The sequence below is a fragment of the Haliotis cracherodii genome, unplaced genomic scaffold, assembly GCF_022045235.1.
Source record: "Haliotis cracherodii isolate W230 unplaced genomic scaffold, xgHalCrac1.p SCAF_1, whole genome shotgun sequence".
Taxonomy (NCBI): domain Eukaryota; kingdom Metazoa; phylum Mollusca; class Gastropoda; order Lepetellida; family Haliotidae; genus Haliotis; species Haliotis cracherodii.
Window position 1 is genome coordinate 62,845,771 of NW_027266264.1, and position 15,186 is coordinate 62,860,956.

General features: G+C 42.1%; 1 protein-coding gene across 1 annotated transcript in view; it reads left to right on the forward strand.

Annotated features, from left to right (window-relative positions):
- LOC139466964 (serine/threonine-protein kinase ATR-like) overlaps positions 1–15,186 on the forward strand; it is a 73,472-nt gene that overhangs the window by 13,237 nt on the left and 45,049 nt on the right. Inside the window, exons 13-30 of the mRNA XM_071248683.1 lie at positions 163–326; positions 1,143–1,210; positions 1,868–1,949; positions 2,244–2,338; positions 2,439–2,542; positions 3,013–3,111; positions 5,132–5,208; positions 5,796–5,906; positions 6,260–6,392; positions 6,736–6,900; positions 7,564–7,660; positions 8,353–8,427; positions 8,847–8,963; positions 9,477–9,572; positions 9,690–9,791; positions 11,300–11,395; positions 11,910–11,990; positions 14,321–14,413. Of these exons, the coding sequence (XP_071104784.1) occupies positions 163–326; positions 1,143–1,210; positions 1,868–1,949; positions 2,244–2,338; positions 2,439–2,542; positions 3,013–3,111; positions 5,132–5,208; positions 5,796–5,906; positions 6,260–6,392; positions 6,736–6,900; positions 7,564–7,660; positions 8,353–8,427; positions 8,847–8,963; positions 9,477–9,572; positions 9,690–9,791; positions 11,300–11,395; positions 11,910–11,990; positions 14,321–14,413 (1,855 nt within the window). The remainder of the gene's footprint in view (positions 1–162; positions 327–1,142; positions 1,211–1,867; positions 1,950–2,243; positions 2,339–2,438; positions 2,543–3,012; positions 3,112–5,131; positions 5,209–5,795; positions 5,907–6,259; positions 6,393–6,735; positions 6,901–7,563; positions 7,661–8,352; positions 8,428–8,846; positions 8,964–9,476; positions 9,573–9,689; positions 9,792–11,299; positions 11,396–11,909; positions 11,991–14,320; positions 14,414–15,186) is intronic.

Below are 15,186 nucleotides of genomic sequence, written 5' to 3' on the forward strand. Positions count from 1 at the left end.
TATATTTTCAAGATGTCATTGCCGAAGTACCAATTTTGTTTAGCCTTATTTTAAACATTTTTAATGGTCCCACTGTACAACAGTCCTGTAAATCCATGATATTTCACTTTAAGAAAATGACACTTTGAAAGAATTGCTTGTATATCAAAGCTTTTCTTGCAGTCCATGTGTCCTGCAGACCTGGCTGAGCAAGCAGCTTCTACGGCAGTTCTATGACGTCTGGGCAGAGAACTTGTTTCAGGATAAGACCGAACTGTCCCCAGCCACCATCAACACAGGCGTCCTCATCATCATACAATCTATAGGAACTCTACTGGCACTGCAGGGTAAGACAATAGTGTCCCTTAGGACTAGAACTATTCCCTTCTTTGCAATAAAAATTGTATCTTAAGAGTAGGTTGCGATTAGATACATTGAAACTTCTCACATGAAAAGACATGAAAAGAAGCCAAATGCGATACTTTTTGATGGCACAGAGTAGGTCTGGGATGAGTCCAAATTTACTACCTGGGGACCCGAACCCCTTTTACCAGGCCCTACTCGTGTACCCGTTGTTGGTCTCAAGCGTTGGGAACAAAATGTCTGATTTGGAACTGTTTTACCGCAGCAACTATTTAGATATGTGTATGAAATGATCAGATCTTGTGTACACTGAAGTTGACTGAAGCTTTATCTTTACTCAAACATATACAAGTCAAAGCGAATGTGTGCATCGTCAGAAAGAAATGTGAACATTAGCGACTTATAGTGTAGCCACAATGCTATGGTGAGTTTTTGTCATTAATAATAATGATAATGACTAACCATGTGTCCAGGTTGTACTGTGGGTACCCGGGTCCTACTCAGGACCCACCCGACCCGAGTACCTGAGTTACACGTCCCAGTCCTAGTACAGAGAATTCTGATGCATCCATGTATCGTTCTTATTGTGCTGATGGCAGTCGTACTCATTTATGCACACTTCTGTATTTGTGAACATTCAAGACTCGAGACTTTCTGCATGTTTGATGTCTGTTACTCGGTCACACTATTGCCAGAAATTTGCAGAATTAAGCTTTATATTACATGCTTGACACCTTTTTGCAGCATCTTTCGCTTTCATTGCCTGACATTTTGTGTAACAAAAGACTTGTTGTTTTCAGATTCAGTTCTATCTGACATTGATATTCTGACAGATTTTGCTTGGATACTGTCATTGCCATGGTTACCAGTAAGTACAAAATATGATTATGGATCATTAATACTGCAAGCACTGAAAATGGTCACAACGGTCATGGGTGGTTATTTATGTCATGACTGTGACTTAATGAAAATTGAAAAACATTAGATGTTTGACGAATGTAGAAGGGTGATTTCAAGGATCAAGAGAAAAGGGTTGACTATTTATTTCTGCATCATTAAACAGTGTAATTACTTGGAGTGGCTTGATTTTGTTTTTGATAGTATCCAGTTTACATGTAATATGTTGCACTATACAAATCTGTCAGACGAGTGGGGATTCTGGGTAAGAACAGGTCAACAGCAAGCTATACGTGGTAAGAGGTGACAATATGGAGCAAGTGGCCAGGCAAAATGACCTGGTTTATTGCATATCAACATCTCAGACAGCATGGGAAATTGCAGATAAGATCAATAACAGGTTTGCTTGCTCCAGACTCGATTACTTGCAGGCCACCTTCATACAGCAGGTGAAGTGCTAAGTGAGAGTTCGGCAGCTAACAAACTAACAAGGTTTATACCATGTTAAAGGTTTTTCTTTTCCTATAGTCATGAAATGGGGTTAAACTGTTGGCTGATAGTACTGCACATCTGAGACATTCCTTGATGTGGCTCGAATATGTCTTAAAGCATTGTGTATGTTTTCCAGAATGACCTGTCCTGGCTGGACCTGAGGCCTGTCAGGGCCAAGGAGATTGCCCAGCTCAGCAACACTCTGTCTGATGTCATTGGTGAGATCTAAAGAGGAATACAGTAGTTTAGAAATTGTATTATATGAGCAACTGACAGTTTTAGGCCAACTTGACATCGACAAACCAGCTCATGATCCCAAAATATGAGATTATGAGAGGATTTCACTAACTAGGAGCACATGACCTCATTGTGACCTCCAGATGAGCAAGGTCCAGTAAATAACTATTGACCTGAAGCAAGAGAAAACAAAATAGTTCCATTAACGTGAGCATGCAAATGTAAGCCTTTAAGTTCCTCCTAGCCAACTGGACCTGTTACTGGGTGTGTTTCAGAGACAGCCACATTGTGTGAGAGTCTGAGGGTCCTGTCTCTGCTGCCCAAAGATGTGGCATCAAAATGGAGGATCCATATCTTCACTCAAACTTTCGTAAGTTTGGCGCTTTCAATGATATGAACAAAGCAGATTTCATTATTGAAGAGTTGTTACAGAGTGGTTGTATTATGGAGTGATACTCCCCATGTTTCAGGCTGACAGCAGTGCAGACATCCGCCTGGCATCACTTCAGGTTATGCCAGAATTCCTCTTCAACCTTGGACCGAATGGAAACCATCTCATTACGAACTTCTTGCAGTGAGTAACTTCCACCAGGCTATAAGTCCCATTGAATAACAACATGTGTGGTCCTGACTTAAATGAATTTAACATATTTCTAAAGTATTATGTTCTAAGTGTTGAATATTGCTGTGAAATATGTAGTGCCATTTGAAAAAAGAAAACTTTCAAGTCCCATATACTTCTAGTTTATGTAGTACGATTATAGAATATTCCTAAATATGTAAAATATGTAATTCCTTGTGACCTATCTTGTAACACATTTGTAGTATTAAATACCAAGCATTTGCAACAAGAAAGCTGTCAAATCCTATATACTTCCAGTTTATGTAGTACGATTGTAGAACTTGCCAAATATGTAAAATGTGTAATTCCTGTTGACTTATTTTCTGACACATTTTTAGTATTAAATACCAAGCAGCCAAGTCATCTGCTGGCAGGGAACTGAAAGTCTTGTAATGTCCTACAGTGAGCATCTGTTCTTCCAGCCCTCTTGCTGGGGACAAACACCAGCCAATTGTTGAAACCCTGGCCACAAGTTTGGGGGTCATCACATGTGTTGTCAGTCGGAAAGCCGTCTTCAAGTGGTGAGCTGTTTTTTCACAGTTGTGTTTTTCTGGAACTTCTGATGCAGGAGAATTCACTATATATGATTGCCACCATGGTCAGGTGAGGTGATAATGGATGTGTCCGCTTGTACTAGTCCACCGGTTCTATCAATCCTACTGAGATACTATGCTGCAGTTTAACATCATTGCATCATTTGGTACTGGAATTGTATTAGAGAGAGAGTTTGAATTGTTATTGGTTAAATAGCATTGCTGCACTATCTTGGGACCAAAGGGTGCTAGTCCCTGATTCCTGTTAACCTTCTAGAGCCTCACAAGCAGCTTGGGTTGTATACTCCCCAGGGAGCCGAGAATGAAAATCGAGTGCTCACTGATCAATTGACCGGGGTAATAATAGTGTAGCGCTATTAGCATCCACTTGGTGAATAGAATCTGGCGCATTATAAATGCACTTTTCACGCCGTGATGTGAACAAAATACTGTTCATGATGGCATAAAACTAAACTCACACAATCCAAACTCAGTGTGGTTTATGACACATGCAAGATTATACATTATTTGCATGAAGTCTTTGAATGGCATTTAGAAGTTATACACATTAAGAAGAAAATTAATGGATGTCAACTTATTTATTATGAGGAACACATTTATCATAAGGAAGAGAATTTATGGACGTCAACTTCTTTATATGAAGAACACAAAGTTTTGGAGTATATACTTACTCCTTCATCTAAGAAAGGAAGTTTATTATATACTCTGAAATGTTGTGTTCCTCATATGAAGAAGTTGCCATCCATAAATCCTCTTATTTATTACTTGCATTGTAAGTACAGTTTGGTTTTTGATACCTTTGACTGTTTTCCACGAGTGTAGGTGGCAGACATCATGTCAGTTGTTGTGTGTGTTTCAGTGACGACTTCTCTGCTGCCTGTGGCCCCCTGTACAGGAGGTTCAGCATCAAGTGTAGGTGGCAGTGATCATGTCAGTTGTTGTGTGTGTTTCAGTGACGACTTCTCTGCTGCCTGTGGCCCCCTGTACAGGAGGTTCAGCATCAAGTGTAGGTGGCAGTGATCATGTCAGTTGTTGTGTGTGTTTCAGTGATGACTTCTCTGCTGCCTGTGGCCCCCTGTACAGGTGGTTCAGCATCAAGTGTAGGTGGCAGACATCATGTCAGTTGTTGTGTGTGTTTCAGTGACGACTTCTCTGCTGCCTGTGGTCCCCTGTACAGGAGGTTCAGCATCAAGTGTAGGTGGCAGACATCATGTCAGTTGTTGTGTGTGTTTCAGGGATGACTTCTCTGCTGCCTGTGGTCCCCTGTACAGGAGGTTCAGCATCAAGTGTAGGTGGCAGACATCATGTCAGTTGTTGTGTTTGTTTCAGTGATGACTTCTCTGCTGCCTGTGGCCCCCTGTACAGGAGGTTCAGCATCAAGTGTAGGTGGCAGACATCATGTCAGTTGTTGTGTTTGTTTCAGTGATGACTTCTCTGCTGCCTGTGGTCCCCTGTACAGGTGGTTCAACATCAAGTGTAGGTGGCAGACATCATGTCAGTTGTTGTGTTTGTTTCAGTAATGACTTCTCTGCTGCCTGTGGCCCCCTGTACAGGTGGTTCAACATCAAGTGTAGGTGGCAGACATCATGTCAGTTGTTGTGTGTGTTTCAGGGATGACTTCTCTGCTGCCTGTGGTCCCCTGTACAGGAGGTTCAGCATCAAGTGTAGGTGGCAGACATCATGTCAGTTGTTGTGTTTGTTTCAGTGATGACTTCTCTCCTGCCTGTGGCCCCCTGTACAGGTGGTTCAGCATCAAGTGTAGGTGGCAGACATCATGTCAGTTGTTGTGTGTGTTTCAGTGACGACTTCTCTGCTGCCTGTGGCCCCCTGTACAGGAGGTTCAGCATCAAGTGTAGGTGGCAGACATCATGTCAGTTGTTGTGTGTGTTTCAGTGATGACTTCTCTCCTGCCTGTGGCCCCCTGTACAGGTGGTTCAGCATCAAGTGTAGGTGGCAGTGATCATGTCAGTTGTTGTGTGTGTTTCAGTGACGACTTCTCTGCTGCCTGTGGCCCCCTGTACATGAAGTTCAGCATCAAGTGCACACTGTGTGACGAGCTGCAAGGTGAGGCAGGGAGGTTTTCAGGGCCAAACAGTGTCATGTGATTCTTGAATCAGCTTTGAACATGTTAGTGATAGTTGCTTATTTATGTCAGTACTTGTCGGTAAGGGGCAGATATGGCTAGTGGTTTTTATGTCTGAAACACACTGTACATTTGCATAGCTTAGCCATGGCTGTGAATTGCACAGTTAGCACCATACACTTGAGTGTTCTCACTACGACTGGCATCATCACCTTGGCCATGAGCTGATGTAATGGGAATACACTTCAAGGCTGCAACCCATGAAGATCCGGGGTAGAATAGGTCTTCAGCAACCCATGCTTGCCGTAAAAGGCGACTGTGCATGTCATAAGAGGCGACTAACAGGATTGGGTGGTCAGGCTCACTGACTTGGTTGATGCATGTCATTGTATCCCAATTGCATGGATCGATGCTCAATCACTGGATTGTCTGGTCCCAACTTGATTATTTACAGACCCCCATCATATATCTGGAATATTGCTGAGTGCGGCGTTAAACAACAAACAAAATATTCAAAGCTGCACTAAACGTACACCTACTCACCCATGCTCACTCACTACATTTGCAGGAAAGATTGATGGATGCAGCTCCCAGAAGGAGAGGTCAAAGAGTGTTGACCCGGCGCTGTTCAGTCCATTCCTGCAGCTCCTGGAGATAGGTGATGTGACTATTAAGAAAGGTGAGACAGCCTCAGTGCTCTCATTGGATGTGAATGCAGGTGTTGGTTTTGTGATTCAAATGGCATCATACTAGAAATAATTGTTCAATGAAATTACTCTAATGAGCAAGAGAACTACTGTGCTATGTTATAGATAGGAGTGACAGAGGTGGTGACAATACTTCAGAAATGAAGCTATGGTGTTGCTTGGTTTCGGGGAATTTGTCATAGAATGGAGAGATAAGACACTTGATAATTGAGGTTGTATTAGGGGAGGAAAAGATATTTAATGCAACTGCTGTCTGTGTTTGGATAATTCTGCGATGTGCTGCTATTGTGAGTTCACATGTCTGTATGAGAGTTCATGGTTTCAGCCTTCATCAAGAGCATTAAACAAATGTTCAGTCACATCAGTATTCGGTCCCACAACCAAACCACAGTGGCCATGTTGAATCAGTGTCTGGGGCTGGTAGAAGACTCTGACCACCAAGTCAGGACACGTTTCAGGTGATTCTGATGCAGAGTTGTGTCCCTTAGGCGGACCAGGATCTTATAATCATAACAAATATACATCAGGTTAAGTGAAAATGTTTAATGTTAAGGAATGCCTCGCTCCACCATCAGAATATATTAAATAGCATACAAGAAAAGGGTAAATCCATGACCTGTATGAACATAAGCAAACTGTAGCACCGAACACATAATAATTTGAGCAATGAAGCATCACTCAAGGGGGATAACTCTTTACACCATCAAGTTACCTGACTACGAGCTGACCTGCTGTTATATAATTGAAATACTGTTCAAACCTGTGTTACAGCAAACTCACCCATTGTATAACTTGTTTCAGCGAGGTGATTCAGCACCTGCTGGGGGAGGAGGGAGAGGGAGAGATGAAGGGAGGCGTGGACAACATCATCATGAACAGACTTCAGCAGGTCTACTTTCAGGCCCGGTCTGACAACAACATCAGGCTCCAGGAGACTGTGCTGTACACCATCGGGCAACTTGGCAGGTGGGTGGAGTCTCAGACCTGATCAGATATGTAGCGAGTTATGCCCAGAAGCTGTATGCGCCTTTGGGACCTTCACATCCTGGTTCACCATAGTGACCTTGACCTTATTTGGAAGGTCATGGGCAGCATTTGGTCAGTAAGTTTGTGAGATATCACAAACACTGGAGTCCACAGATATTTGATGGTGACCTTGACTTCACATTTCAAGGTCAGTGAAAACTTTTCCCCTTTTTATTACTGTATGTGAAATCTCAAGATATACTTCATGAAAAATGTTCATATCAGGTGGGAAGGTCATTGAGTCCCACTTGGTTATGGTGACATTGACCTTATTTTCTTGGTCAGGGATAGCATTTGAATTATCAGGATTTTGCTCATTGGTCTCTAATATTATTTTGAAAATATTGTCCATCTACCAAATCATTCTATCCTTTTTGCTACAGGGGACTGAGCTACATAAGTTATTATTTTATTCTAATTTTGTTTGTGTGAGTCCTCTGTGTTTTGGAGAGATAATTAATTGATGATTAATAAATAACTAATAATTAATTGCTAAGGGAAATATTTTTTGTAAAGGCTCACACATAGCTGTAGAATTGTTCATTAATATTACTTTGCTCAACCCTCAAGAACTGCATTACACCAATGTCACTTCCATTCCAGGGTTGCAGAGAAGGACATCCTCCTGGTGGTGCTGGTGAGCTTGCTGGAGAGCCTGCTGTCGGCCATACCACTCACCGCCGCCACTGCCTACCATGAGGTGACACATGCGCTCTTCCACTTTATAGAACACTTCAATCTTGTTAGGCAGTGACGTTTTGATAAATTTCTATATACTCAGCTACAACAGTGTACAACTGAAAGTTCTAAACAGAAAAACACAGCATTAGGTATATTAACAGTGACTTTGATGCATTTGATGTCTGAAGCTCACCTGGCAATATGATGATAAATGCACACAAATACATCTCTATCACCTTTTGGTTTTAATTGTAGTACATGGCAGAAACATAAATTTGTTGTGGGTTTAAATAACCCTCAGGAACTTTTATTTGATGAAACAGTATTCCCCTCTTTATAAGCCTATAATACAATACAAACTATTTTTTTGTTTACCTTCATATTTACTCCTTGCAATATGAACTGATTAAAAAAAGTGGTCTCTCAATCAGTGCATTAAACTTTTTTTTAACCAGTTTTAGTTTATTGAACTTTCAGTCTATTTTACTTAAAAAATAATGAGTGGGGGAAGTCTTTATGTCAACTCTCCTGACTTGTTTAATAGGGAAGGGAACCTTAGTAAGGATCATGTCCAACAAAGAACTATCAATATATCTCATAACACATATGTTACTGTGAGCTCATATTGTTTAATGAATACAATGGCTCTGGCAGGTATTGTTAGAAAGCATCCAAAGACAAGATTTGATGTTCACATAATTCATGTTTCAGCTGCATGCTATAGCTGATCATAAGAAGATGAGCACTCAGAACCTGCTCAGCAAGTTCCGACAAGGCATATGCAAGGTATGACAGGAGGATTATAACATATGTGAGCATGCTGGTGTTTTTAGCTTACATGACCTAGCACTCACCCTGCAATTTCTGTTGTGTTGTTCTGAAACTTTTAAGATATTCATCTTAGACTCAAGAATGGCTTGATGGATTCAGCTGAAATTTTGAAGGGATGCTTCTTACTATGAGGGTGTTCAGGTTTGTTCAATGCATTTGAATTAGTATTAAAATATGGCCGCCAGGTAGCCATCTTTGACCCTATGGTTTTGAAAAAGAAATCCATAAACAAAGTGATTGACCACATTTGGCCTAATTATGATACGACTATAACGGATCCAGGGTTTTTTTTGTGCCCTTTTTAATGACGTCACAGTAGCTGTGTAAAAACGGGTAAAGTCTCACTCTTAACAAAGCCTTGTTTTCCTTGACAGTTTCTTGTGGAGGCCATGCATGATGCAGCCACAGGGAGCGGGGACAACACCCCAGAGGTTATTCTACACAAGGTGGCCAGGGCTCTCAAGTACCAGGATGTCAAGATGTTCCTGCAGGTAGCCATTGTTCGCATAGCATTAGGGCAGATAACTCTGCTAAGTGTGGGGCAGCTTTGTCCCAGGGTAGTAAGACCATTGGTACTTCAGTGTGTTTTCCTCATGAAACATTACAACCCAAGAATCATGTCAAACATTTAAGTTGTGGTCATGGAATGAAAATTTAATTTCAGATTCAGATATGTTATGAGTTTGGTCGATTTCCATTTGGCGGTTACACTGTTGATTTGGTTCAGTTTTGTGCCTGTGTTGATTAAGATATGGAGTTTTGCTTAAACAATTAACCATGAAATATCTCTGTCTCCATTTTCACAAGTAGTTACTGCTGCGACATGAAATATTGCCAACCACAGCTTCAGACCCTGTATATCTTCTCGGGGTAAAGTAACTCATAAACATTGCATTCTTTTGTAGACAAATTAGAATCAGTGGGTACTTTTGTCGGAGACCAAGTAATTATGCAGTGTTGTGCAATGTGAGAATGTGTTCAAGCGTGTGTTACCATGTTTTCAGGGATCTGAGAAGCACATCGTCCCGTTCCTTGTGAGCAAGGCCACTCCAGTCGCCTCGAACCTACTGAAGATGATATCCACACTCCTGAACATCAATGTAAGTGATAGGTGAAACTTACAGGGACAGCTATCCTACCTTATCTTACAATTTGTCATAGTATCTCTTTTAAACAAATCCTTGTAGCCTCTAAAGGACATGACTGTTATGTTCCAGACACGACGTCTGCTCCTGGTACACAACATGAAGTATATCTTCTCCTATCTGGTCAGACTTTGCCAAGCCGCTGAGTTGGAGAAAGCTCTGGCATTTCTACAGGTGGGTAAACAGCCTTCATGAAGTATGACACAGTCAGATCTGCTAGTAATATTCAAAGAGCTGCTCTTTATTTGGAAAAGTTACCCTCGCAAACACCCCATACACACCCCATACACACCCCACACACACCCCATACACACACCCCACACACCCCCACACACACACCCCACACACACCCCACACACCCCATACACACACCCCACACACACCCCATACACACACCCTACACACACCCCATACACACCACACACACACCCCATACACACCCCACACACACCCCATACACACACCCCATACACACACACCCCCACACACACCCCACACACACCCCATACACACCCCACACACACCCCATACACACACCCCACACACACACCATACACACACCCCACACACACACCCCACACACACACCCTACACACACCCCGTACACACCACACACACACCCCATACACACCCCACACGCACCCCATACGCACACCCCACACACCCCCACACACACACCCCACACACACCCCATACACACCCCATACACACACCCCACACACACACCCCACACACACACCCTACACACACCCCGTACACACCACACACACACCCCATACACACCCCACACGCACCCCATACGCACCCCATACGCACACCCCACACACCCCCACACACACACCCCACACACACCCCATACACACCCCATACACACACCCCACACACACACCATACACACACCCCACACACACACCCCACACACACACCCTACACACACCCCGTACACACCACACACACACCCCATACGCACCCCACACGCACCCCATACGCACCCCATACTCACTCCATACACACCCCACACACACCCCAGTACACACCCCATATACACACCCCATACACACACCCCAGTACACACCCCAGTACACACCCCATATACACACCCCATATACACACCCCATACACACACCCCATACACACCCCACACACACCCCACACACACACCCCATACACACCCCAGATTAACATGATCTCGGAAAAACAGATTGTCCTTTGATGTCTGCTATATATGTATACCAAAATACCTGCATAAAGGGAGGTTGGTATTAGCTGCAGTGTTCAAAATTAGGCATGAAAGCCCTTGTCATAACTTTTATGTTAAAGGTTTTAAGATGTAGGAGGTTTCACCTTTATAACTTTGATGTGTCAAACTTGCAGTTGTCTCGAAGTAAAAGTTTGGTCCCTGTGTATTCTTTCTTTATTCATCATTTTCGGTTGTGTCAGCTCGGATAACTCGAAGTATTTACGTAGGTCCCTTCAACTTTGACAAATTGGTGTTTGACTGTACTGAACTTGAGTAGCAAACATCAAGGACCCCAGGTCCTCTCTTAATCTATAACACTGAGATATATGGTGAGAATGGGATATAAATGTTAAAAGAGCGATGCATGAATGAGATGACAAGATAGGTAAGGTTTGCTTGATCGAGATGGAATATTTTGCTTATGTCCTCCTGTTTCATCCAGAGTGAGGCCAACATGGACCTTGGCAAGCTGATCCGCCTCGACTTCCAGCGGCTCCACAACGAGCTGCTGCTTCATCTCAGCTCCAACTACCAACAGGTACGACATGGGATATCAGACAGTCTCACTCATGGCAGTAAAACACTGCATGGGACACAAAGCAATATGAAAGTAACAATAGCATCGTTATGAGACAAACAGTATTATGAGTGGGAACAGGTGGCCCCCATGCTGTACAGAGTTGTTTCCCTTAGACGTATAAGATCTGTATCACTTTGGGCTTTCCTCCCACATCTCACTGACATGCCATGATATAACTGGAATATTCTTTAAAGTGGCGTTCATCCAAACTCACACACTTTTTCATTGCAAAACTGAGAAGAAATTTATTCATGTTAATCTGGTAAACATTTGTCTGAAAAACAAAATGTTTTTTCGTCACCATGCTGACAATGAAATAAAATATGCTGTATTCAAATAATTGATATTGATATAAGATCCTCTCAATATACTTTTCAGGCTCAAGAAAGGCGTTACAGAAAAAAGTAATAAAATGTAAATGTTTTAATGTTATGTTGATTGTGAAGTATGACATGGTGGCCCTCCCTTCCAGGTGTTCAATGGTCTGAGAACCCTGTCATCTTACGATGGTCATTACCAAGGACCCAAGGACATCACCACACCAGAACAGATGGTAGGCATCAGTCTTATCTTACTCCGTAACAAGGCTTGTGCCTGTGGGGATTCCAGGTTTGAATCGGTCCTTGGCAGCCTTTGCTGGTTGTAATTCCAATCTCATTAAAATCAGATCTCAGTTTTCGCTACCGCTAAACAAAGATCATCAGACCGACCTTGCGCAAACTTTGACTGACCAATGGAATGACCAATCAGAAGGCAGCTTTCTCGTTCTTTACAGCACTAATTGGCGTCTACGCTTCGCAACATTGAAAATTTGAAACCTAAACAAAAGAACATTCTGGAATGGCTATTAGATGGCCAGATTGTATGGATTCTAGTCATTAAACCCATAACTATCGTTTGAATACCCAGTGTTAAAGTTTTCAAGGTTGTATGATTCGAAATCACATTCCGACTGTCACTTTCATGATCTGGTAAGCGACGCTCTGATTGGTCGGATGAAAGGTCGTTCTGACGTGACCCGTAATGGGATGTCATCAGATCTTTGTTTAGGGGTAGCGAGAGCTAGGGTCTGTTTTTAATGAGATTGGTTGTAATTCACAATTTGTTGGATCTGATGGTCAGGCTTGGTGAAATGTTGATTTGAGTGTCAGCGTACCCTGACAGCATGGATCGTTAGTGAGGCATCACGCAACAAGCAAATCATAAGTCTTGTCTGTGCTTCATTTAACCAATGAAACGGTTGTGTACAATCAACCTGGGAAAGGGCCTCCATATAGATAAATGTATTCCTTGATGAGTAAAATACTGGAATACGGTATTTGACTGTAGTTGGACTACCTGTGTTCACAGAATACACTCATACTATGAGCTTTGATTTTATTTCACAATGTGAAGATGTTATCACGACCGCACCACATCACAAGAAGCATGTCAACAAATCCGTACAAAAGTAAGCAAGTTAGTCCTGTTATTACACTATCTGGCTATAAAAGTGTTCCTTCTATATATTGACATCCGTTTGTAATCCATTATATATTTTTTACAAGATTTCTTTCAATTTTGTTTACATTAATTTTGGCAAAATCATGAATAAACAGATTTGCAAATCACATCAACTCACTATGAACTCGCCTTGAAACGAACATTAGTCGTTAGAGATATAAAATCTTTCATCTTCCTATCAATATTATGAAATTTCTTTTCAGGAATGATAAAGGCCATGACATTAAGTATTTTTTTAACTAAATCACACTCATAGATCAGTTGGGGAGAAAATGTTAGCACAGCTGATTGATATTTCTGGCTTATATTACAAGTCAAATACACATGTAATCTTAATCTCTGCATATAAAACATTGTCTGGCATACAACACACAGATACCATTGAATCATGTCTACTGATGTTTTATCATAAATTTCATACACCAAATTTGCAAACCACAAAACAAGCACACAGACTCTTATTGCTGCCATGACCATAACAAGATGCACAGTAATGCGGTGCGCATATAAAGGGAAGTAACTGCACTCTATATTAGATCGCATTGTTTTTAAGTATTGTAGCTTGGGTCATGACTTCGAGACGGGGAACATTTAAGGATTATTGTTCTTGTTGAAAATGGAAATAAAAACGAAACGTGAGGCGGACTTTATGATGATTCGGGCGGTGCCTGAGACCCAAGACTATTATTTATTTTTATCCTAAAATACATATTTTGAAGGTTTTATTTTTATTTCTTAATGAATAAAGAATTGCCATGTTTCTCTGACCCACATTTAGATGTTTACAAGTTGGTGGGACTTGCACTACATGTAGTGATCAGAGCTCCAGATAAGGTGCGTTTCTGCGTAAAATGTGCATCAGAAATGCAGAAATACGCAGTAAAATAAAATCCAAGCGTATCAAATACGCAACAAACATTACAGATACGCTACAAAAATAAAACTTGTACGTATCATCAAAATATTGTGAAGTAACCCTGCGTATTCGATTAGCAAATCAGTTACTTATTTTGAAATTATAAACGGGCATTCCGTCAACCTTGCCAAACTCCACGATGACAGTTACATCACGATCATTTGCCATCACACTTTCTTGTGGAAATATCGTGGTATTTTTGAGTCCTATAAAGCTCTCGAACCCACACGACACAAGTTTGCAGGGACTAGATGAATAGTGTTTTTAAATATTTCACTTAAATACCCACATGTGTAAAAACTAGTGGGTAACAGAAATTTGAATACCCAGATAGAATTACTGATACCCAGTGATTTTAAAATGCATGGGTAAAATACCCACAACACCAAAAGCTTATCTGGAGCTCTGTAGTGATGCTTTGCACAGATTGATGTGAACCTGGCCTTGTTTCTCCTCCCTCACAGGCTGACTATCTGGAACCTCGTCTGCTCGGTGTCCTGGCATCTTTCGACTCCCAGCTGGTCAACCCAAACACTCCCCTGGAGGACAAGCAGCTGGTGAGGAGGCTAGCAGAATTTCGTCTCCTATCTTAAATGAGGTTTCATATCAGTACATGCTGGCATTCTGAGTTAGCTCCCCTGTACCTATACTTGTAACAGGTGACACCATGCCTCGCGTGGCCACACTCAGTGACTTGGTTGACTGCTTGTCTTCGTAACCACATGGGACTGCCTCCGTGGCCTAGTGGTAGAGCGTCCACCCAGAGAGCAGAAGGTCCGGGGTTCGATCCCCGGCCCCATCATACCAAAAGATGTTAAAAGATGGTATTTGTTGTTACCCTGTCTGGCGCTCGGCATTAAGGGGTTAAAACAAGAACTGGTCGGCTCGGAGTCAGTATACTGTGTCTGAGTAGGGTATTCTTGCGGCATGGTATCTCAGTGAGCTAGCACTATAAATCAGCATCAGTCCAGACTAGTACAAGCAGCCACACAAACACACACACGTACATGCACGTCGCTATATAAGTGCAATAATCTTGGACGCGACGTTAAACTCCATTTCACCTCACCTCACCTCGTACCCACATGGGTACCCACTCAAATCAATCACTGGTTTGTCAGGACCTGACTTTATTATCCCCCGCCACGAAGTGGAAGGGTGATATAGGAATGGGTGCTGTCCGTCCGTCCATCCGTCTTTCCGTCCTTCCGTCCGTCTGTCACATTTCGTTTCCGGAGCAGATTTTGAAAACCGTACCATATTTCTTCACCAAACTTGGCACATAGATAGATCTAGTGGTGAACTGGTGCCTTTTGATAGTTTGGGATTT